Source organism: Staurois parvus, unplaced genomic scaffold (genome assembly GCF_062004578.1).
Source record: "Staurois parvus isolate SC_StPar_1 unplaced genomic scaffold, SC_StPar_1.0 ptg000299l, whole genome shotgun sequence".
Lineage (NCBI taxonomy): Eukaryota > Metazoa > Chordata > Amphibia > Anura > Ranidae > Staurois > Staurois parvus.
In genome coordinates, this window is record NW_028318095.1 from 22,028,161 (window position 1) to 22,050,970 (window position 22,810).

The 22,810-nt window shown below is 40.9% G+C and overlaps 1 protein-coding gene across 2 annotated transcripts in view; it reads right to left on the bottom strand.

The window, feature by feature from the left end:
- Window positions 1-22,810, bottom strand: part of NUFIP2 (nuclear FMR1 interacting protein 2) — a 92,473-nt gene that overhangs the window by 55,589 nt on the left and 14,074 nt on the right. Inside the window, exon 2 of one of the 2 annotated variants that reach the window (XM_089683019.1) lies at window positions 5,061-5,224. The exons of the other annotated variant lie outside the window; for it this stretch is intronic. Coding sequence (XP_089539145.1) covers window positions 5,061-5,079 — 19 coding nt within the window. The 5' untranslated portion in view covers window positions 5,080-5,224. The remainder of the gene's footprint in view (window positions 1-5,060; window positions 5,225-22,810) is intronic. 2 annotated transcript variants of the gene reach the window in all.

A 22,810-nucleotide genomic window follows, 5' to 3' on the forward strand; every position in this document is an offset into this window, starting at 1 on the left:
TGTCAATTGGGTTCAAGTCTGGGCCACTCCAGGACATTCACAGAGTTTGCCCGTAGCCACTTCTTTGTTATGTGGGCTGTGTGCTTAGGGTCATTGTCCTGTTGAAAGAAGAACCGTCACTCCAGTCTAAGGTCCAGAGCGCTCTGGAACAGGTTTTCATCAAGGATGTTTCTGTATATCGCTGCATTCATCCTTCCTTCGATCCCGATTAGTCTCCCAGTTCCTGCTGCTGAAAAACATCCCCACAGCATGATGCTGCCACCACCATGCTTCACTGGTTTCCTCCAGACATGACGCGTGGCATTCAAGCCAAAGAGTTCAATCTTTGTTTCATCAGACCAGACTGTTTTGTTTCTCATGGTCTGAGAGTCCCTCAGGTGCCTTTTGGCAAACTCCAGGCAGGCTGCCATTTGCCGTTTACTGAGGACTGGCTTCCATCTGACCATTCTACCATACAGGCTTGATTGGTGGAGTGCTGCAGAGATGGTTTTTCTTCTGGAAGGTTCTCTCTCCACAGAGGAACGCTGGAGCTCTTTCAGAGTGACCATTGGGTGCTTGGTTACCTCTCTGGCTAAGGCCCTTCTCCCTCAATTGCTCATTTTGGCCAGGCGGTCCGCTCTAGGAAGATTACTGGTGGTTCCAAAATTCTTCCATTTATGGATGATGGAGGCCACTGTTCTCATTGGGACCTTCAATGCTGAAGAAATTTTTCTGTACCCTTCCCCAGATCTGTGCCTTGATACAATCCTGTCTCGGAGGTCTACAGACAATTCCTTGGACTTCATGGCTTGGTTTGTGCTCTGACATGCACTGTTAACTGTGAGACCTTTTATAGACAGGTTTATGCCTTTCCTAATCATGTCCAATCAGCTGAATTTCCCACAGGTGGACTCCAATCAAGTTGTGGAAACATCTCAAAGATGATCAGTGGGAACAGGATACACCAGAGCTGAATTTTGAGTGTCATGGAAAAGGTTGTGAATACTTATGTACATGTGGGTTTTTTCGTTTTTTTATTTTTAATAAATTGCAAAGATTTCAAAAATGAACTTCTTTCACGTTGTCATTATGGGGTATTGTTTGCAGAGAAAAAAAATAATTTAACCACTTGACATCCGGCCGCTCTATATAAACAGCCGGACGGTGGTAGTCCAGGGGCGGGTTGCCGTTCATAAACAGCGTCCGCCATTTTGGACTGTGCGTGCTCCCTGGGAGCACGCAGCACCACAATCCGGTGCCCGCTGTGTCCTTCGGACACAGTGGAACTCCGATCGTCGTACAGGACCTCTGTGCGAAGTCTCGACCATGTGATCACTGATTGGCCAGTCAGTGATCACATGTAGAGTAGTAAGCAAGATGTCACTTCTGACATCATTGCTTACTACGTGTGAAATCTGTGAATGATCACAGATGTCACATGGAAGGCTATTCACAACAGCCTTGTACCAAGTGAAAAGTTGTGACCAATCACAGCTCACACAATATTTCTCAATGGCTGTAAGAATGCAGCCAGAGAGAAGGAGAAATGATTGCTTTTACAGCCTTTATGGATGTAAAAGCAATCAGTGTAAAAAAAAAAAAAATCTTCATCACCCCCCACAAGTAGTACAGTGTCACCATGGTGACACTATACTGCTAGGGTGACAGTATGTAAAAAAAATATATATATAAAAAAATAAAATAAAAAAAATGTAAAAAAAAAAAATTTTAAAAATTATAATTTTTGGTTCTAAACTAATTTGGGTTATTTTATTTACTAAAAAGATAACGGAATAAAATGCTGGCCAAGATTTAAGATGAAATAATATTTATTAGCAAAATTTTATAAGAAAAACACTTTTTTCTAAATTTTTGGACCTTTTCATTTATATAGCAAAAAAAATAAAAATACCAGTGGTGAATAAATACCACCAAAATAAAGCTTTATCTGTCTCAAAAAATGCTAAAAAATTCATATGGGTACAGTGTTGCATGACCGCGCAATTGTCATTCAAAGTGTGATAGAGCTGAAAGCTGAAAATTGGCCTGGCCAGGAAGGGGGTGAAAGTGTCCGGACTTGAAGTGGTTAAATCATTTTAGAATAAGGCTGCAACATAACAAAATGTGGCAAAAGTTAAACACTGTGAATACTTTCTGGATGCACTGTAGGTGTGGCTGCAGGGGATGCCTCAGCCACTTATGATTGGCTCAGTACTGGTGACAGCTTCCTGGCAGATCATTTATTTGAGCCTGGATTAGTTTCCAAATATATCTGAGCTCATTCCTACTCTCAACCATCTAAGATGAGAAAAATGGACACCGAAAGAAACCTTCACACCTGAGCAGGGCAGTTTTTAGGTGTACTTTTTATGAGTGCTTTTGTGGGTGTATGAGCATTTTAGACACCAGCTCTTTCAGGCTGAAAAATGGTTTGCCTGGAAAATCCTTTTCTTGGAGTACATCACAAACACAAAGTATCGTCATATCCACAAAAATAGGGTTATAACACAACCCCTCCTAGTTAGGAAAGGCATCAGTTTTTGTGGCAAGCCATGAACCACAAAAGAAGAGGGGTCTCCGTGTTCCCTAATGTACTCCAAGAAAATGATTTTACAGATGTATGATGATAGGGGTGTCCCAAAGCCCGGATATGAGGGGAGGGCAACATGGCAACAAACCAACTGGCTGCAAACAACAAAACCAGGACAGGTTTCAACTTCACGTAGCAGCCCGCAAAACACACCAATCAAAGGTAGCGCCCTCAGAGGCTCTAACATCCATTTACTAAAAATTCTGAATTGAAAAACAGGCAAAATTTTTAGAAACTTGAGCTACCAAAGCCAAAAGTTGAATAGCCCAGGAAGCACTCACAATCATCATAAAATGAGCCATCATAAAAACCGTGGACAGATCCATTGACAAATGGTAGACTTGGAAGCTCTTCCTCAGGCCATCAGAATATGACCAATGAATAATTGTCCCCTGGTATCTGTGACTTAGGACAAAAAGACAGCAACACAATGTCCTGGTTGAGATGGAACAAAGAAAATGACAGCTGTGCCCATAGTACCACCTTGTCGTGGTGAAGCACCAGGAACAGTTCCTTACAGGAAAGGGGAGCTATTTCCAAAACTCTGTGAGCTGAAATAATGGCAACCAGAAAAATAACCTTCCAAGTCAAAATGACTAAAGAAATATTCCACATGGATTCAAATGGAAATTTCTGCAATACAGCAAGTACGGAGTTGAGGTTCCACAAAGTTCTGACCATTGGAATAACACACTTGACTATTAGTTTCTGAAAAATTAATATTGCCAAGACCAAAATCTGACTCCTGATCATACTCAGGGCCAAGTCCCAGATGAAATCCACTCTGGAGATAAGCCTGGATTTGATCCATGACATACTTGCAGAGGATGAAATCCCCTAGCCATTTCACACCAAGCAAAGTAACTTCAGGCGCAATCAAAAATACTGAAGCCTTGCCTAATGGGAAGGGGTTATGCCTAGGAGCAGATTTCATGTTTTTTGCCAGTGTGCAGTCATTTGAGTGGCAGAATAACCTTATCATCATTGATATGAAGATGTTATGTGTCCTGTAATGTACAAGAAAAAAACATGAAAATGCTTGATTCACACATTTTCAGGATTTCCCATCCAAGTCTATGAGGCCAAAAACACCCAATGCTGCCTCCAAAGTAGCTAATGGACAATGGCTCCTGCTGCACTCAGTAAAGCCAGAGAATGCGGAAAGAGGAAAATGGGTCTGCCAGAAGGGACAGCACTGTATGAAGAGTGGCATCAGGTAAGTGTTGAGGTGCAGGGAAGGGGGGATGCACAGACATAAGAAGGATGCATTAAAGCGTGGCTCCAGGCTCTCCCTCAATAAAGTCATACATATTTAAGTCGTATATATTTGAAAAAAAGTTGTCATTGAAAAACATGGGGTACAACTTGTCATGCAACTTTAGTGTCCAAAATCATATGACAAGTTTCACAAGTGTGAATGGAGCCAAGTAAAAAACCAGCCACATGGTCTCAAACAAATCTTGAATACTGATATGATGGTATATAGAGATGATGACTAGTGGTGATTGTTAAAAGATTAACTGGTTATTTGTTTTGCTCACTCTGACTATACTGTTAAGAGTATTCTTCACACCAACCAGATTTTGCATGGGAGACTGTTATTAAAACTGTTGATGCATTGAATGGATTTCTCAAGTTGGAGAACATTGTTCTCTGCATAACTCCATTCCTAAAGTTTTGGCTCTAAAGCTTTTCATCTTAATATGGTCATTGTGTAACATATCAAGCTATGAATAAGTGCTAGACAAGCATGAAATACATTAGATTTCTTTTCTGTGTTCCCCTCTGCTGTGTCCTTTTTATTGTAGCACACTTTAATAAAAACATGGATTGTGGACATGCGGACAACCAGATTTTTTTCTCTAGCTTTTCAGGCAGACCTGATCAGGCCCTCCTTTCAGTCCTGTTGATCAGTAGGTGTAAACAGATTTGTTTTCGTTCATACCCGCCTACCTCCAAATTCGATCCAATCCATGTAAAAAAAAAAAAAAAAAAAAAAAGGGATCTGTCTCCCTCCATCTAGGTGGATTGCATTGGAGGGCAGTTGGGTGTAAACAGACAGCAGAGTACGATTACACCTGACCGCTCATAGAGAAGAGCAGGCTCTGTCCATGTCCGCTCTGCATAAACTGAGCAGACCTTCACTTGTCATCCGCCCGCTCTGCTCTGATCAGCAGGACAGATCACCTGCTGATTTAATGAAGTCCACCCCATGTGTGTCTTCCAGGCAGCAGGGTTTGTCCTGTCACCTCTCTTGCTTTTCTTTTCTCCATCCCTAATCTGCATTCCCACACACAGTCCTCGTCATTCCTGTTGCTTTTTTCCCCCTTAAGCAACAGTTAAACCTGACTGGCTTCTAGTAGCTCTGACTTTAGGCATAGTGCCGAAAATAAAGATCAAGCGAGCATGTGCAGAACATGGTGGGACAGTGCATTACTGGATGATTTTAAACAGTACAGGCAGTTACTTTTAATGATTTGCATAGCAATACCTGCATAAGGGGCCAGCATGAAGAAGTGACTTAGCAGGACTTAATTTTCTGATTAAAGTTCTACTTTATTTAATGTAGAAGAGAACAGAAAGGGGCACCCATGAGGACCTTCTTCAATTTACTGCAATGAAGCTTTTCCCCATTGCAATTCCAGATGTTCAGGGCTGTGAAAAAGAAAGCAGAGTCACTGGCAAAAGATTTCTACAGGAACCACCAGCCTGTTGGTTGCGGGACAAACAGTAATTCATTTTAGGTAAGTTATATGACTGCAGCTATTTGTCCTCATGCACACTGGACATTTTTACAGCTGCTGTTTTTGTCTTTTGACGTTTTTTTCTACAGCCAGTAAACCCCCCCAGCATGTTGTCCTATGTGTCCATGCACACATAGACTGTAATCAATGTTTTTTGGCAGCGGCGTTTTTTGGCTGGAACAAAACCCCAGAACTAGTGGGTTTCTAGGAGTTTTTCAGTTGTAAAAATGCTCTCACGCAAAGAAACACGGTAAATCGTGGCAAACAAGCATTTTTTGGGCGTTTTTTTGACACAAAAAAATTTTGGGGGGTAAAAACACCCTAAAAAACGCAAACACGAAAAAACTCTGCTAAACGCTAATACAAAAACTCTAAAACCTGCTGAAAAACTCACATTTTTAACATGACTTGACACAGCTAACGTTACCAGTGCTATTAAAACACCCAGTGTGCATGGAGCATAGAACTACATACTGTAAAAAAAGATTCCAATAAACTAAATGGATAGTTGCACAACAATATTTTACATCAGATTATTTCACGGCCCCTCCATTAGGGATTCTAACTAGACTAAAACAATATGAAATATCTATGTATCTTAAAGCAACACCATCACTATAGCAAAATGTGCAAGCCAGTGCATACCTGTAAAAGTATATACCTACTTTTCTTGCTGCCCATGTTGCTGAATGCAAGAAATGACTGGCAGTGTCCATCTCTGTGGACCCCGGCAGCTCTCACTGGTTCCGCCTGATGACGTCCATGTCACTACACAGCAAAGTGATTACATGGAGGTGGGCAGGAAGAAAAAAATGGCACCCATGGGAGCCACAGAGATTGACACTCCAGGAAGTGTCAGTTTACTGACTTGGGCATTTCTCAGTACTGGAACCACGTTCGGTACCACAGACATCAGGAAAGGCAGTCATATACACTAATCTTTTACAGGTATTTCTTGGCTTGGAAATTTTAAGATAATTTTAATATCATTTAAATTTTAATATAATTTAATATAATAACAGGACCACTTTAGTGCCGGCAGGCACCTTCTTTTACAGTAGATATGACACAACGCTCCATGTCTTGATTGCTCACCAATCATAAGTAATGAGCAATCTTGCCATTAGTCCCCCACACAGTAAGCAGCATTCAGTGTGCATCAAGAACATGTGTAAATCATTCCACTTGTTTGGTGATCTTCTAGATATTCAATAACCACAACTGACAATGAAATCTGTTATATCTAAGGTTATATATAAGGTCTATTATACACTTGGCTTTAGACAAAGAATGCCCATTGTTTACGTGCACAATAGGTTTACAAACGCATAGGTTCACCTATCTCCGATGGAAGCTGAAGTCGTGAGACTACTAGGTGACTTCTAAGTTAAATATAGACAGAAGCAAGCCTACACATTGACAGCGTGAAGAGACAGATGAGTGGCGTAAACCAAAAAACTACACAAGTGAATAGCTCTCCTGGGAAAATGGCTCCAAGGGTCAGAGGTCTAGCAGGTGTGCAAGAGCTCCTATTTCCCACTGCAAGACAGATCAGCCAAAGACCAACAGCAAATTTAGCATTTCAAGAATATAGTGACACGCATGCCAAGCAAACAAGCAGAAGAAACACGGAGGCTCCAATCTGTATTATTCCCAATGGATCTACAAAAGGTACTATAAATATTAAAATATAAACACTGAATGACTGCAAAAACAACAAAAGAAGAAAAAAAATGATATTCATCTCAACCAATACATAATTTAAAGGGACTGTCATGAGAAAGTACATGGGCTGCCATTGCTGGCCTACGGAGGAAGATGCGGCTATCTGCTTGACAGCTATTTTTGAGTCACAGAATGCCATACAGCAGGGGTGCTCAACCTTTTCAAGAGTGAGGGCCACTTAAGCAATATGGTAACTGGAAGGGACTACAATAAAATGCAGTGCTTCAGTATTTTAAATTTTTTGTTTTGAAAAGCATAATGAATATTTTCCTCCTGCAGGGAGAAAAAGGAGAAGCTAGCTTTCAGCGGTTGCAGGAGGAAAATGGGAGAGGATTGTTTCCTGTATGTTCTGCTCCTGCCACCCCTCCTGTCCACGTGGAAAACAAAATGTGTCAGGGAGGTCACATGGGCCCCCTGGAGCACGGGGCGGGGTCACCATTGCAACCCCTGATGCTACACCAGTGCTTGGCATGTGTGGTAAAAACGTGTCAACTTTGATGTTTTAGCTCCTCCCAAATCACAAATTTATACAAGCCCTTACTGTCCTGAGCCCCCGATAAGGCTGCTTTTACACTGGTTTACCAGCACCGCAGTTCACCTGCAGATTGGCTGTGCCTTGCCATAGGCTATTAAATTTTTGCAGGTGTGGTGCACTTTCTGAACACACACCAAAATGCCTGCATTCAGCACACCAATCCCGCAGTATATAATAGTGCGTTCCCTGGTTTGAGGCTGAGGACCACATCAGAGGGATCTGAGGGCCACATGTGGCTCGTGTGCTACTTGAGCACCCTTGACAAAAAGGATTCGGTTTAAAAAAAAAAGTGGCAGAATTCCTTATCTCTATAACAGTTTTGGGTAAATATGGCCATAGATGGAGGAATACGCACTGCTGCGCTATTGTTTTTTGAAAGTAAGACAAATATCAGAATACACTGATCAGCAATGAAAAAAAAAACAAAACAAAAACACAGTGATCAGTGCTGCAACGAAGGAAAATTTTCTGACATTTCCGTTTGAGAAAAGCCAAATGTTGGGAACACCAATATATGGATCGATCAGCCGATCCCTGCTATCTATGGGCAGCTTAAGTGACTGAGACAACATTGATGTCAGAGCATCAAATGTGATAGCTTGGGATCTAGCATTCTCAAAAGAAAAGAGCAGCAATGGCAACCATCATGACTCTCTCATGACAGGGACCATTTAACCACAAGCCTACCGGGCACTTATACCACCTTCCTGCCCAGGCCAATTTCCAGCTTTCAACGCTGTCGCAATTTGAATGACACTTGCGCGGTCATGCAACACTGTACCCATATGACATTTTTATATTTTTTTTGTGACAGATAGAGCTTTATTTTGGTGGTATTTAATCAACTCTGGGTTTTTTTTTTTTCTTAAACCAAAAACCACTAAAAAATTTAGAGAAAAAAATTTTTTCTTAGTTTTTGTTATAAAATTTTGTAAATAAGTGATTTTTCTCCTTCACTGATGTGCGCTAATGAGGCTGCAGTGATGGGCACTGATAGGCTGCAATGATGAGGAGGCACTAGTGGGCATTGACCAGCATCACTGATGGGCACTGAAAGGCAGCACTGATACATGGCACTGTTAGGCGGCACTGATAGGTGGCATAGGATAGCTGTCAGCATGACAGCTCGAGAGGAGAGAAATGTCGATAACCGGCATTTCCCTGTTTACATGTAATTAGCTGTGATTGGACACAGCTGATCACATGACCGAGCTGACATCTTTGGCTCTTTCCGTGGATCGGTGATCTGCTATGTGTCCGAGAGACACAGCACACCACCGATCACCGCGCTGCGCGCTCCCTGAGCCACGCATGCGCGGTGAGAATAGGAGGACGTCATATGACGTCCTCCCAGAATGAGAGAACCACCTTGCATCCGTCATATTATAGCAGGTGGTTAAAGCTGAACTCCAGGCAAGCTACTATACATACACAATAGATATTAAAAAAGAAAAAAAATACATATATATGGGTAGTATTACAGGCAAAGGATTTGTAAATTTGTGTAGTTATTTTTGTGACCAAGCCACCCCTAATAGAGAGCGTAGCCAGGTCCTGGACTTCTGCTGTAGTGGCAGCATAACAAAAACTCCTAGCTGATTGAACAATGAACAAGCAGCAGCACAATGAGAAGTCATCACTTGTGTACATTTCCCCAGTAAGTACATACAGTATTGCATTATAGTGGAGCCTGATGAAGCTGGCTAGCCCCCTCCCAGTCTGATTATTGCTATGCAGGGGATTGCCAGAGGACAATATTAAGACTGATTAAGTACCTCCCAACTGCATTTCAAAATAAATTAAAAATCGTTCTAAAAGCAGGTGGTTTTTTACCTTAACGCACATGCTTCAAACGCAAGGGCCGCAGGCTGAATCTGGCCCTCAGCACCATTTTATGTAGCCCTTGCAACTTTCCTATAGCTGCAGCACCCCCCTCATCTCCGCTCCTGCCTTATCATAGTAGTTGAAATCAGAAAGGATGACAGAACTCCTCTGCCAGATCCTGCACTTATCCATGCTGCCATGTAGAGGCTCATTTCTGCCCTCACCTTGTCTCAGCAGTTGGCAGCATAGAGGAGGACAGAAGTTCTACAAATCCTGTCTCGGTGCAGCCACAGCACCCCCTTGTCTCAGCATTCAGCAGATTCCAGCCCTCCTCTGATCCTCCTCCAGACCCTGCATTTTCTGCTTCCCAGTTCCATCCCTAACTTCTTTGCAGGTAGAAGCACAAGGGAAGGGTGGGGGGTGCACTGTGATGTAAACAAGGGTGAGGACTCTTGACTTCTGAAGGTGGGGGAGGTAGGGTGCCCTGGACATTGGTTTATAACTATTATAAGAAAAACACAAATCTATGCCAGCTGAAAAGGAGGGTCACACACCGCTGATATCCAGAGGAATTTTTATTGGAGACTGCTCAGACAGAACACTATGGCAGAACCATCTTCTTTCTGAGCAGTCTTCAATAACGTTTCTTGTGGGGGATACCAGCGGTGGGCGACCTTGCCTTTCAGACTTGCATCATCTGCTACAGAAGTAGGAGCGGGCTCCGTGCCCGTCTGCACCTCCCTTTCATAGCTTAAGTCTTATGTTACTGTAGTAATAATCGAATGCAGAGGCAATGATTGAATATGATAAACTGTAGATACATTTATAAAGTCTTGCAGATACAACCAGCCCTTTGAGGGGAACCATAATGCTAATGTGATCTGCAATGTGACACCTCTGCCTTAATGCATTCTATACATTAAGATTAAAAACCTGCGTACAGCCCTCCCGCACCCCCTTATACCCACCTAACCCTGTTCTCAATCCAGTGCTGTACATGAGAGCAGCAACTCTCTCTATATTTTTTTTGATTTCAGTAAATATGCTACAAACACAACAAATGACAATTTTCAGTTCTTTACAACCTATAAAGTGTTTTGAAATTTACTGTGCGTAATAATTTGGAACTGTGCATTGTAAGTTTTTTATGTTTAACAAAAATACTGTTATCAGTAGGAGGTTTGTTCAATAAAATGTGAATTGTACTCTTAATAGTTGATAACATGAGAATTATGCTGACTGTTGTTATTTACATCAATTATTTAGGTAAATGAGAAAAATATAATTTGCATAATAAATTTGGAACAGGGTATATATGTAAAAGCACTGCATAAATTGACGGCGCTATAGAAGTACCTAAAATAAATAAATAATAATCACAATCACCCTAGGAAAGAATAAGTTTTACCATCAGGATCATCAAGTAAAGTGAAGGCCTCTTGCACACTGAAAGTTTTTTTCAGCTGCTTCGACGGGTGACTGGCGTTCTTTTATTCTGCCCCTTAACACTCCTGCATTTTAGCCTATGTATCAACGCACACATAGGCGGTTAGAGGAGTTTAGAAGCAGGGAAAAGAAAAACAAAGAAACAAAACAAAAAAAAAAACCCACTGCCAGTGCATTCAGGAGCATTGGCATTTTGACGGAAAAAAAAAAAAAAAAACCGCTTGATGCGTGTAAACAGGTGTTGATGCGTCAAAACACGCATTAACGCTAGGCGCATCTAGCGCTTAAGCATCAATTTCAGTGATCGGAATGATTATTATTCTGGTCAATGAAATAAACTAAAGCCCAACCATTTGACGCACCTAAATGCATTCCACGTGTTTATATGCAGAGTTTTTTTTTCTGCCAGAATGCCGCTGCCAGGAGGAGAGGCATCTAGGAGAGATGTGTGTATGATGCCTAAAAGGGAAAAGAGTCTAAATAAAGAAAATTAATGCAGTCACCACATCTACAGATTAGTAAAATGAAATATACTATATTTTAGTTTTTGGATTTATAGAATATTTAAAATATTATGTACTAAAATACAGTAAAAAACAATAAGGAAGACAGGATTTCCTCGTTATCAGAGCTCCCAAGACAAAAAAAAAAAAAAAAAAAAAAAAAAAAGGATGGATGGAATTGCCTCTCCTCCAGCTAATGCTATAAAGAATAAACAGACCACATCACATGCCTAAATTCTAAAAAAAAAAATATACACACTGACTATGCAACATACAAACACAATGAGGGATAAATACCAGAACCTTGGATGACCCCAGTGCTGCAACATGTTGGCTTGTGCTTGCACTATCAGGGAGTTTGGAAAGTCTTTCTGCAGACTAAGCAGAGCAGAGTCATTCCTGACACAGAAAACAACACAGATACTACACGACAGGAACAGTGCTTTACTGCTTTGTATGCTCTTATTTGTGTGTGCAAAGTCCTTGATAAGAACTAATGGCAAACCTAAAAGAACGGTCCCTGTCCAGTTTACAGAGTACAAAGTTCATACCCATTAATGCCAAAGTAAGGCTACTTTCACATGTTCCCCAGATGGATTGAAACTCGGCCAGTTCAGAAGGGACCAGGCAAATTTTGATCCGTGTGTGGCCACTGCTGCTCAGGGGAAGTCAGTCAATCTATCGATCGACTTCTGTTGAACAGATCTGCTGGAAAAAAGCCGCTCGTCCAGCGGCCGCAGCACTGATCTGTGTATTCCAAGAGCGAATGAATCCCGCTGTTTGAATACAATAGCACAGTAGAAAAGATTCCCCATCCAATTCGATGGAGTAAATGGAGGAATCAGTTCGGAATTTTTTACTCAGCCTGCTGGCTAAACTAAAAACGGAGCCATGTATGGGCTGATTTAGTGATGCGGCAAACACAGCAATAGCGGTAACCTGCATGTAAGGCACATTTCACAGAGTACAGAGTGCAGAGAAGGGCAACCAAACTGATAAGAGGCATGGAGGAGCTCAGCTATGAGGAAAGATTAGAGGAACTGAATTTATTCTCTCGAGAAGAGGAGATTAAGGGGGGATATGATGAACATGTATAAATACTTCAGTGGTTCATATAGTGAACTCGGTGTAGAGTTATTCACCCTGAGGTCATCACAGAGGACAAGGGGGCACTCTTTACATCTGGAGGAAAAGAAATTAAATCTCCAAATACGGAAAGGTTTCTTCACAGTAAGAGCTGTGAAAATGTGGAATAGACTCAAGAGTTGGTTCTGGCCAGCTCAGTGGATTGCTTTAAAAAAGGCCTGGATTCTTTTTTTGATGCACAGAATATAACTGGATACTAACATTTATAGGTAAAGTTGATCCAGGGAATATCCAATTGTCTCTCGCGGGAACAGGAAGGAATTTTTTTCCCTGAAGAAGCAAATTGGATCATGCTTTGCTAAGGTTTTTTTGCCTTCCTGTGAATCAACTGTGGGTATAGGATTATAACTTTTTTTTTCTATGGTTGAACTGGATGGACTGTTGTCTTTTTTTCAGCCAGACTAACTATTTAGCTATGTAACATGTGTTATGTTGTGTTAATAAAGGCCACCCAAATGCCACCTCTAGTTTCCAGGGTTTTTTTTTTTGTTTTTTTACAAGGGGTTTCTCTAAACACCTCAAAAAGGTGCACTGAATGGCCAAAAAAATTAGTCTATAGTATTTTTTCATGGCGTTCTGTGTGTGTTTTTTGAAGTATTGCAATTGAATTCAATGGAGAAGACAGGTTGCGGCAAAGCCTAGAGAGCGCGGCATGCCCTAAAATGCTTAATGAGACGTGGTTGTGTGTATTGTGTTATCTGCCTGCCATTCCTTTAATTAATTAGCGCGTTGCCAGGTGGTATTTGCTGCATCATTAACCCCGTGTGAAAAAAGCCTAATGCAGGCCATAGACGGGTCGAACATCGGCCGATTTTTCGAAGGAAAAAAAAAAAAAAATCAGTCGTTCGTTCGACGTTACCACCAATGGTAAAAGGGAAAAAAAAAAAAAAAAAAAATCGGCCGGCAAAATCATAAAGTTCACCCCATAACTTTTGTCCCGTCCAGGCTCATGCGCGGATTTTTTATCAGTAAAACGATCGCCCGATTTGCCCATCATTGCTGGGAAAATCGGCCGATCGTCAAAATCGGACGCAAATTTTCCAACATGACCAATAAAAAAAAACTGCGAAAAACGGCCAACCAATTAACCCACTAACAGTGCGAAAATCATCCGATTTTTTTTCGGACTAAAAATCGTCCGATTTTTGACTCGTCTATCCTCAGCATAAGGCTACCTTCACAATGAGGAGATTTTAAAGTGCTTTTTGCATTAAATAGGAAAAAAAAGAAGCGCCTGAAAAGCTCAAGTAAAATGCTTCCCTATGTATGTCTATGTATGTTTTCACACTGGGGCATTGCACTTCCATTGTGGTGTAAAAACTCGTGCTTGGAGCACCTTTGGAGCATGTTTGCTCAGTTAAAATCAATGGAAGTTTAAGTCAATGGAAAAACGCCTGAAAAGCACCAAAAAAAATGCCTCTGAATAGAGTTTTTGGTACAGTTTTTAAGTTGCGTGTCCATTAAAAAAAAAATGGCTCACAATGCGTGGCAAAAGTGTGGAAAAATCTTCTAAGCGTTTTTGCGGCAAATCAGTGTGAAAGTAGCCTAACAAGTTATCTTTAGAAAAGGATTAAAGCACATAATTCCCTCTCTTCGTGTTTTCCATCATCCAACACGGCCACTGAAGAGCCTCACAAACGCACTCTAAACCTGGCCATAGATGGCTCGAATTTTGGCCTATTCCTGCTGAACTGGCAGAATTTTGGTCATGACTGGCCCTGCAAGTGCCACCCAAATCTGGAAAAGAAAAAGCAAAGTGGTGCTTGAGCCACAGTTTTACCGCCGCCCCGCCTTCCCTCCAGAATTATAACAGTATATCCTGACATATGCTACAGCTGTGACAATTTTAACTTGAGCTGCAGATTTTGACAGGCATCACCACCTGTCAAACACATCCACTGAGGCCAATAGGCCACACCGTAACGCGCAGTACTGAAATGTAAAAATTGCTATCTAGCAATTTAAAAAAATAGACGCCAGGCAATTTTTTCAAGCTGCTGCTATACCACCAGGGTGGATAAAAATCAATGATTTTTTTTTTAAAAATCAAAAAAAAAAAAAAAAAAAAAAAAAAAAAAATTGGATTTTTTTTATTTAAACCGGATTTTTTTTAATAAAATGCTTTTTGAGGAAAATATATTACCATCCAAAGGTTATTCCATCATGAAATAAATATTAGTTTTTTAATTATGTAGAATAAGGCTGTCTATGTTTAATTTGTTTGGTAAATAAATTCCATGAATCCATTCACAATGTCATGCTCTTCCAGAGGTTTTTGTAAGATTATTGGGCAGTTTCTCTGCCTACAAGATATTATCACAGATGCTTGGTTTACTTTTGCAGTTCTCAAAACTGAATTTGACTCAACGGAGATCACATGCCTCTTCTTCACAGCAAAAATGTTATAACATGAACAGAGTTAAGAAAAAGACCTTCATCCTAACTTCTACAAACCTATGAATACAGAATCAACCCCTTCAGTGCTAAGTTTCAAGAAGTTCAGTGAATAGAACAGAAACAATATTTTTCTGATTGTTTGGAGTGGAATAGATCTTCACAAGAAGAAAGTGAAACTAAGTGTGAGGAGGAAGGGGCTGACAGTCTAAGTTTCTTAAAATATATATAATTTGTTTAGGCAAATTAGTTAACAAACATGGATGTTTGTTTAAGCAAATAAGATATGCTGGAATGTTATTGTTTCAGATGAATAAATCTATTTAAATTGTTATTATTAAGGTAATGATTATTTTTCTCCTTCCTAAGTACAACAGAAAAGTTGTCCAAATATGAATGATTAACCTATTAAACTGGGGATGAAAAAAAACTAATATGAAAAGTTGTTATTCTAAAAATCTTCATCTACTTGCATATTAAAGTTATACCAGCAAGAATTAGTCTTTATGTAGAAAACTATGATTTAAATCAAGCCTTACTGACTAGTGATTTAAATCGTGATTTAAATCAGTTTGATTTAAATCAAATCCACCCTGTATACCACCCTCTGAAAAGCAGTCCGATGTCAGTAGCTATTCAGGGGTTCATCTAAAAGAGTCTCAAGAATAGGAAAAGAAAAAGGTTCAGCTAGGTTACAATGCTGCCACTCCCTCTCCCAGTCTGGGTGCTGCTGGATAGGGGATCATAGCAGGCAGATATTAGCAAAGATTCTCTGGATTCAATTGTAACTTTCTATACCAGTCTGGAATTGAAATCTCAAGTGTTCCTGTACTAATAACCCTGCTGGGCATCCCTGTAGTGGAAGCGTACTGCTGAGGACATATGATAATAGGTGAGTAGTGCAGAAAAATCTGGGGGTTTTTTTTGTTTTTTTTAACCACTTGCCTACCAGGCACTTATACCCCCTTATTTACCAGGCCAATTTTCAGCTTTCAGCGCTGCCGCACTTTGATTGACAAATAGAGCTTTCTTTTGGTGGTATTTAATCGCCACTGGGCACTTTACTTTTTGCGCTAAAAATAAAAAAAGTGTAAAAAATTTGAAAAAAAAAAAAAAAGTTTCTTTGTTTCTATTATGAAATTTTTCAAACAGGTATTTTTTCTCCTTCACTGATGTGCGTTGATGAGGCAGCACTGATGGGCACTGATAGGCGGCACTGATAGGCAGCACTAAAGGGCATTGATAGGCAGTACTAATGAGGTGGCACGAACAGGCGGCACTGATAGACAGCACTAATGAGGTGTCACGGATAGGCGGCACTAATATGCAGCACTGATAGGCGGCACTGATAGACAGCACTAATGAGGTGTCACGGATAGGCTGCACTAATATGCAGCACTGATAGGTGACACTGATGATGGGTACTGATAGACGGCACTGACTGGCATCACTGCTGGGCACTGACTGGCGGCACTGACTGGCACAACCCCTGGGCACTGACTGGTGGCACTGACTGGCAGCACTGCTGGGCTGCACTGGTGGGCAGCACTGGTGGGCACAGGTGGGTGGCACAGGTGGGTGGCACAGGTAGGTGGCACTTCTGGGCACAGGTGTGTGACACTGCAAAGTGGCACAGGTGGGTGCACTGCTGGACACAGGTGGGTGATCTGCTGGGCACAGGTGGGCGGAGCTAGTGGGCGCACTGCTGGGCACAGGTGGGCGGAACTTGCGGGTGGCACTGCTGGGCACCGATCATCAGGGCACTGATCATCAGTGCCCTGATGATCGGTGCCGATCCCCGCTCTGACAACTGCCGGTTCTCGGCAGTACTTTCCTCACGATCTGACAGCGTGAGGAAAGTGCAGCCGAGAACCGGCACTTGCATTTCCCTCTGATCAGCGTGTCATTGGACACCGCTGATCAGGTGGTAAAAGGCCGCTGTGATTGGCCTTTTACCACATCACGTGATCAGCTGTGTCCGTAGGACACAACGATCACGGAGATCGCCGGGTGCACGCCCCCTGGGGCGCGCAGGAGAGCACGTTCTGGGAGGACGTCATATGACGTCCACTCAGAACTGGCCGGCCGCAGTGCAGCCGTCATTCGGCTATCTGCGGTTGGCAGCTAGTTAAACAGCTAGGCAGCCATAAAAAAGATATACAGTTGCAAGAAAAAGTATGTGAACCCCTTGGGATTACGTGGAGTTTTGCATGAATTGGGCATAAAATGTGCTCTGAATGTCATCTAAGTCACAACAATAGAAGAACACAGTCTGCTGAACATAATACTACACAAACATTAGATGTTGCCATGGTTTAATTGCACATAACATGTAAACATTCACAGTGCAGGGAGGAAAAAGTATGTGAACCTTTGGACTTAATAACTGGTTGACCCTCCTTTGGCAGCAATAACCTCAACCAAACGTCTCCTGTAGTTGCAGATCAGACCTGCACAACGATCTGGAGTCATTTTGGACCACTCCTCTTCACAAAACTGTTTCAGTGTAGCAATATTCTTGGGATGTCTGGTGTGAATCGCTCTCTTAAGGTCATGCCACAGCATTTCAATCGGGTTGAGGTCAGGACTCTGACTGGGCTACTCCAGAAGGCGTATTCTGTGCTGTTGCAGCCATTGTTTTGTTGAATTACTTGTATGCTTTGGGTCATTGTCCTGTTGCATCACCCATCCTCTGCGGAGCTTCAGTTGGCGGACAGATGGTCGTACGTTTTCCTGCAAAATGTCTTGATAAACTCTGGAATTCATTTTCCCATCAATGACAACAATCCGTCCAGGCCCTGAGGCAGCAAAGCAGCCCCAAACCATGATGCTCCCTCCGCCATGTTTCACAGTGGGGATGAGGTTTTGATGTTGGTGTGCTGGGCCTTTTTTTCTCCACACATAGTGTTGTGTGTTCTTCCCAAACAACTCAATCTTGGTTTCATCTGTCCACAGTATATTCTGCCAGTAGTGCTGTGGAACATCCAGGTGCTCTTTTGCAAACTTCAAACATGCTGCAATATTCTTTTTGGACAGCAATGGCTTCCTCCGTGGTGTCCTCCCATGTACTCCAGTCTTGTTTAATGTTTTCCTTATTGTAGATGTGTCAACAAAAATGTTAGCATGTGCCAGAGATTTCTGTAGGTCTTTAGCTGACACTCTGGGATTCTTCTTTACCTCATGCAGCATTCTGCGCTGTGCTCTTGCAGTCATTTTTACAGGACGAACACGCCTAGGGAGAGTAGCAACAGTGCTAAACTTTCTCCATTTGTAGACAGTCTGTCTTACCGTGGACACATGAACATCAAGGCTCAAGGAGATACTTTTGTAACCCTTTCCAGCTTCATGCAAGTCAACAATTCTTGATGGTAGGTCTTCTGAGAGCTCTTTTCTGCGAGGCATGGTTCACATCAGACAGTGCTTCTTGAAACCAGTAAACCCAAAACAGGTGTGTGTCTTTTAAGGGCAGGGCAGCTGTCAGCAACATATCCAATATCATCACACTGATTGGAGTCAAGGTTGGCTCACTCCTGGCTCCAATTAGCTCTGGGAGAAGTCATTAAGCTAGGGCTTCACATACTTTTTCCTCCCTGCACTGTGAATGTTTACATGTTATGTGCAATTAAACCATGGCAACATCTAATGTTTGTGTAGTATTATGTTCAGCAGACTGTGTTCTTCTATTGTTGTGACTTAGATGACGTTCAGAGCACATTTTATGCCCAATTCATGCAAAACTCCACGTAATCCCAAGGGGTTCACATACTTTTTCTTGCAACTGTATAGTCTGGAGTTGGGCTTTAACAAAGGCAAACTGAATGGACTCAAGTTTCAGTATTGGCTAAACATCATTTGTAGTTTTCAGATTCATTTCACGTGTTGCCTGGAACTGCTGTATAAAACATTCTGCTTTATACCTGTAATCAGCAAGACTTCCAATCCTATTTGACAAGCATCTTCAAACCTGCGAACCTCGGGAAGATCACAATAAGATAGAAGTTCAGAAGAAGTTCTTTGTAGTCTTTGTGACAACCAACTCATATAGGCTGCTGTGAGCAGGAGAATAAACAGCAGGGCTTGTCATGTTAGTGTGACAAAGAAGGCAAGAAAAGCTTTTAATTTTTAATACGGGGGCATCGTTAACAATCTCTATTAAGGAGAAAAATATTGACTTTCTTTTGGAGCATTACTGTTTCTTTGTAATATCACCTGCTAGAAGACTCAAAAATAGAACAGAGTCTGAAAGCTTGGTTTCCACAACCATTTACAAAGCCAATGGGTGGTCAAGAGAATCTAACTTAAGGCTACATACTAGCCTTCAAGCTTTGGAAAAAACAAGGAAAGGTTACATCTCTTGCCCCATTGTAATTGCTTTTTGTGATCCTACTTGGTAGATTCACCCTCTCTATGTGTCCTGGTGACTGTGGTCGCTAGAGATGGGCTCAGGTGCCCTCCAAACTCACTTTCTTCCATACTTTAACACTGCGTTCCCTTATGGTCCAGATGAAAGCCAAGTCATTCAGCAGCCTGCAGCACGTGTGCCGCAAAGTGGTCAAAGACTCGGTCCGCAGCCATTTGGACTATTTAAAAAAAACACCTTTGAAGTTCGGATAGTTTGAAGTTTAGAGGACACCCAAACTAGGGCAGCACAGTGGCTAAGTGGTTAGCATTTCCGCCTGGCAGTACTAGGGTCGTTGGTTCAAATCCCAGCCAGTGCACCACCTGCCTGGAGTTTGCATGTTCTCCCTGTGCCTGCCTGGGTTTCCTTCGGGTACTCCGGTTTCCTCCCACACTCCAAAGACATGCTGGAAGGTTAATTGGCTCCTGTCTAAATTGGCCCTAGTATGTATGAATGTGAATTAGGGACCTTAGATTGTACACCCCGTGTGTGTGTGTGTGTGTGTGTGTGTGTGTGTGTGTGTGTATAGCGCTGCGTAAATTGATGGTGCTATATAAGTACCTGAAATAAATAATAAATAAATCTCTAAATGTCACCTGCACAAAAGAGGATGTGAAATTCAAACTTTTTTTTTTTAGTTGTCACCAGAACAAGTTTAGAAGAGATCGTTTCCAATTAGGTTAACTTTCACAGTGTGAACTGGATGTTGTGGCACATTGCCATCTACTGTATACTCAATGTAGCCCCCAGCACACATGCTGTATACAGTACACCCTGGGAAGGCTACATCACCAATGCTTTCCATCTCAGATCACACACATAGGTGTAATTGCTGCATAAAATGTTACTTTCATTGCACTGCCAAACCAAAAGCACTATATTGTACTGTATAGTAAATACAATCATTACACCCTGTTCCAAATTATTATGGAAATTATATTTCTCATTTACCTAAATAATTGATGTAAATAACAGTCAGCATAATTCTCATGTTATCAACTATTAACAGTACAATTCACATTTTATTGAACAAACCTCCTAATGATAACAGTATTTTTTTTTAAACAAACAACTTCCAATGCACTGTTCCAAATTATTACGCACAGTAAGTTTCAAAACACTTTATAGGTTGTAAAGAACTGAAAATTGTCATTTGTTGTGTTTGCAGCATATTTACTGAAATCAAAAGCTATTTCAATCAAACTTTTAACAACATTTTAACTTTTTAAACATTTTAACAGGTCACGTTACATTTTAACATAGGACCCCTTATTTGATAGCAGCTTCACAAGTCTTGCATCCATTGAACTTGTGAGTTTTTGGACAGTTTCTGCTTGACTTTGTTTGCAAGATGTCAGAATAGCCTCCCAGAGCTGCTGTTTGGATGTAAACTGCCTCCCACCCTCATAGATCTTTTGCTTGAGGATGCTCCAAAGGTTCTCAATAGGATTGAGGTCAGGGGAGGATGGAGGTGTTAATTATCACAGGTGTCCGAGATTGTTTTCAGTGATCAAAAGAGCCCTGACACACAATGCCATCCAAGAGTTAAACTGAAAAACAAAATATTTAATCTTTGTGACACTTAAACAGAATTTGCATAATAATTTGAAACAGGGTGTAGACTTGCAGTATCCTTGCAGGTGCATTCACACCTGAGTGTTTTGTAGTGCAAAGTTCGAAGCTCCAAAATTCTCAGGTGGGGGAAAGAAAAAAAAAAAAAAAAAAAAAAAAAACACACAAATATTACTCCAAGTCGCCTGAAGCTCAAAAAAGTTTTGGGGGTACTTTTGTAGCTCAATTTGGGCAGATGTGCATGTTTTTTCGGCGCGCTTTTATTTCTATAGAAAAAAATAGAAATGCATGATTGACGCAATTGTGCGATTTTCTGCGCAAATGAAAAAAATTTAAAATAAAAAAAATAGTAATAGTATATGAATAAATAGATGTAAAATATATACACATAAATAAAAAAATCATGATTAATACATCAGAAATAATTAACCCCTAACATTAAATAATAATAACCCGAGCAAAAAAAATACAATAATAATAATAAAAATAAACTATTGTATTACTTTTTTAGGTTTTGGGGTTAAGGTTAAGAGTTAATTATTGTTATTATTATTAATATACTAATTTACTATTACAAGTATTTGATTATTTTTGTATAATTATTTTACATTTATTCAGTTATTATTGTATTTTTTTGTTTGGGTTTAGATGTTATTATATTATTAATAATAATTTGCTTATTATATTTAAGGGTTAGGGGTTAACTACTATTAATACCTAGTATTTATTTATGATTATTTTTACTTGTGTATTTATTTTACATTTATGTATTCATTTTATTATTACCCTAACAAAAAAAATAAATAATGAGAAAATAATAAGTAAAATACTATAAATAAAATACTAAATTCCAACCCAAACCCAATCCTAACCTAACCACTCACCTTACCCTAACAAATAATAAAAAAAATGAACAACAACAACAACAACCTAAAGCTGATATAAAGACTAAAAAAAAAAAAAAAAAAAAAAAAAGAAAACCTAGCAACAAATGATACAACAGATAATATTTTTCTCTATTGGCTAATAAAAAAACCGCCAAGTTCAAAAACGCCTATAAACACTATGAAACCACACAAAAATGCGCAAAACCACGAGTGATAAAAATGAGACAAACGCTGAAAAACGTTATGCTCAGATGTGAATGGAGCCTTAGGCCCTGCTCACATCTCACAATTTGGGATCGCAGGTAGAAACCTTGTGATTCTGCCCAAGATCCCAAATAACATGGCGATCGCTGCACAACAGGATTGGGAGCAAATTGCAGCTTTCAAAATCGTGAAGCTTGCCACCTGAAAAGGAGCAGGAGCTTACTAATTTTTCAGGTGAAAATCCCAGCAGGGCAGCCCATTCAAGTGAATAGGCTGGCTCTATGCGACATGGATCGCTTGCACCCGCTACATGAAAGTGTGAATGGGGCCTTAAATCTATGGACTCAGTCACATCAGAACATGGTGCTGGAAACCTGCATTCCCCACACCACATTTAAAATGCACTGGATGTGTGATCTGCTGTGGTTGTCAATATAATCCTAATGACACCCCAAAAGGTAGTGCGTTTGTCTGCACTGGAACACTGCTCTGCTGCATAGTACCACAGGGGATTGCTCACTCAGCACAGTGACCATTCACAGAATGCTTTGGATTTCAATTAATGCAAGGCATCCTCTGACTGAATGAGATGGAGGTCGCAAAGATCTCCTGTCCACTTCATCCAATCAGAGAATGCCTTGCATTCAATGAAAAATAAACAAGGCCTTCTGTAAATGGTGGAAGCGCCAAGCAAGCAGCCCGTGGTAGTAGGTGTGCAATAGGGTAACCACTAGAGACAAACAGTGGCAAACACAATAGTAGCAGTTACTGCTACAGTGATTCTCTGCTTCCACAGCAGTCCCACGGGTATGACATCTGCATACTTACATTAGTCCAAACTTGAACAGTGTAACTATGCAAT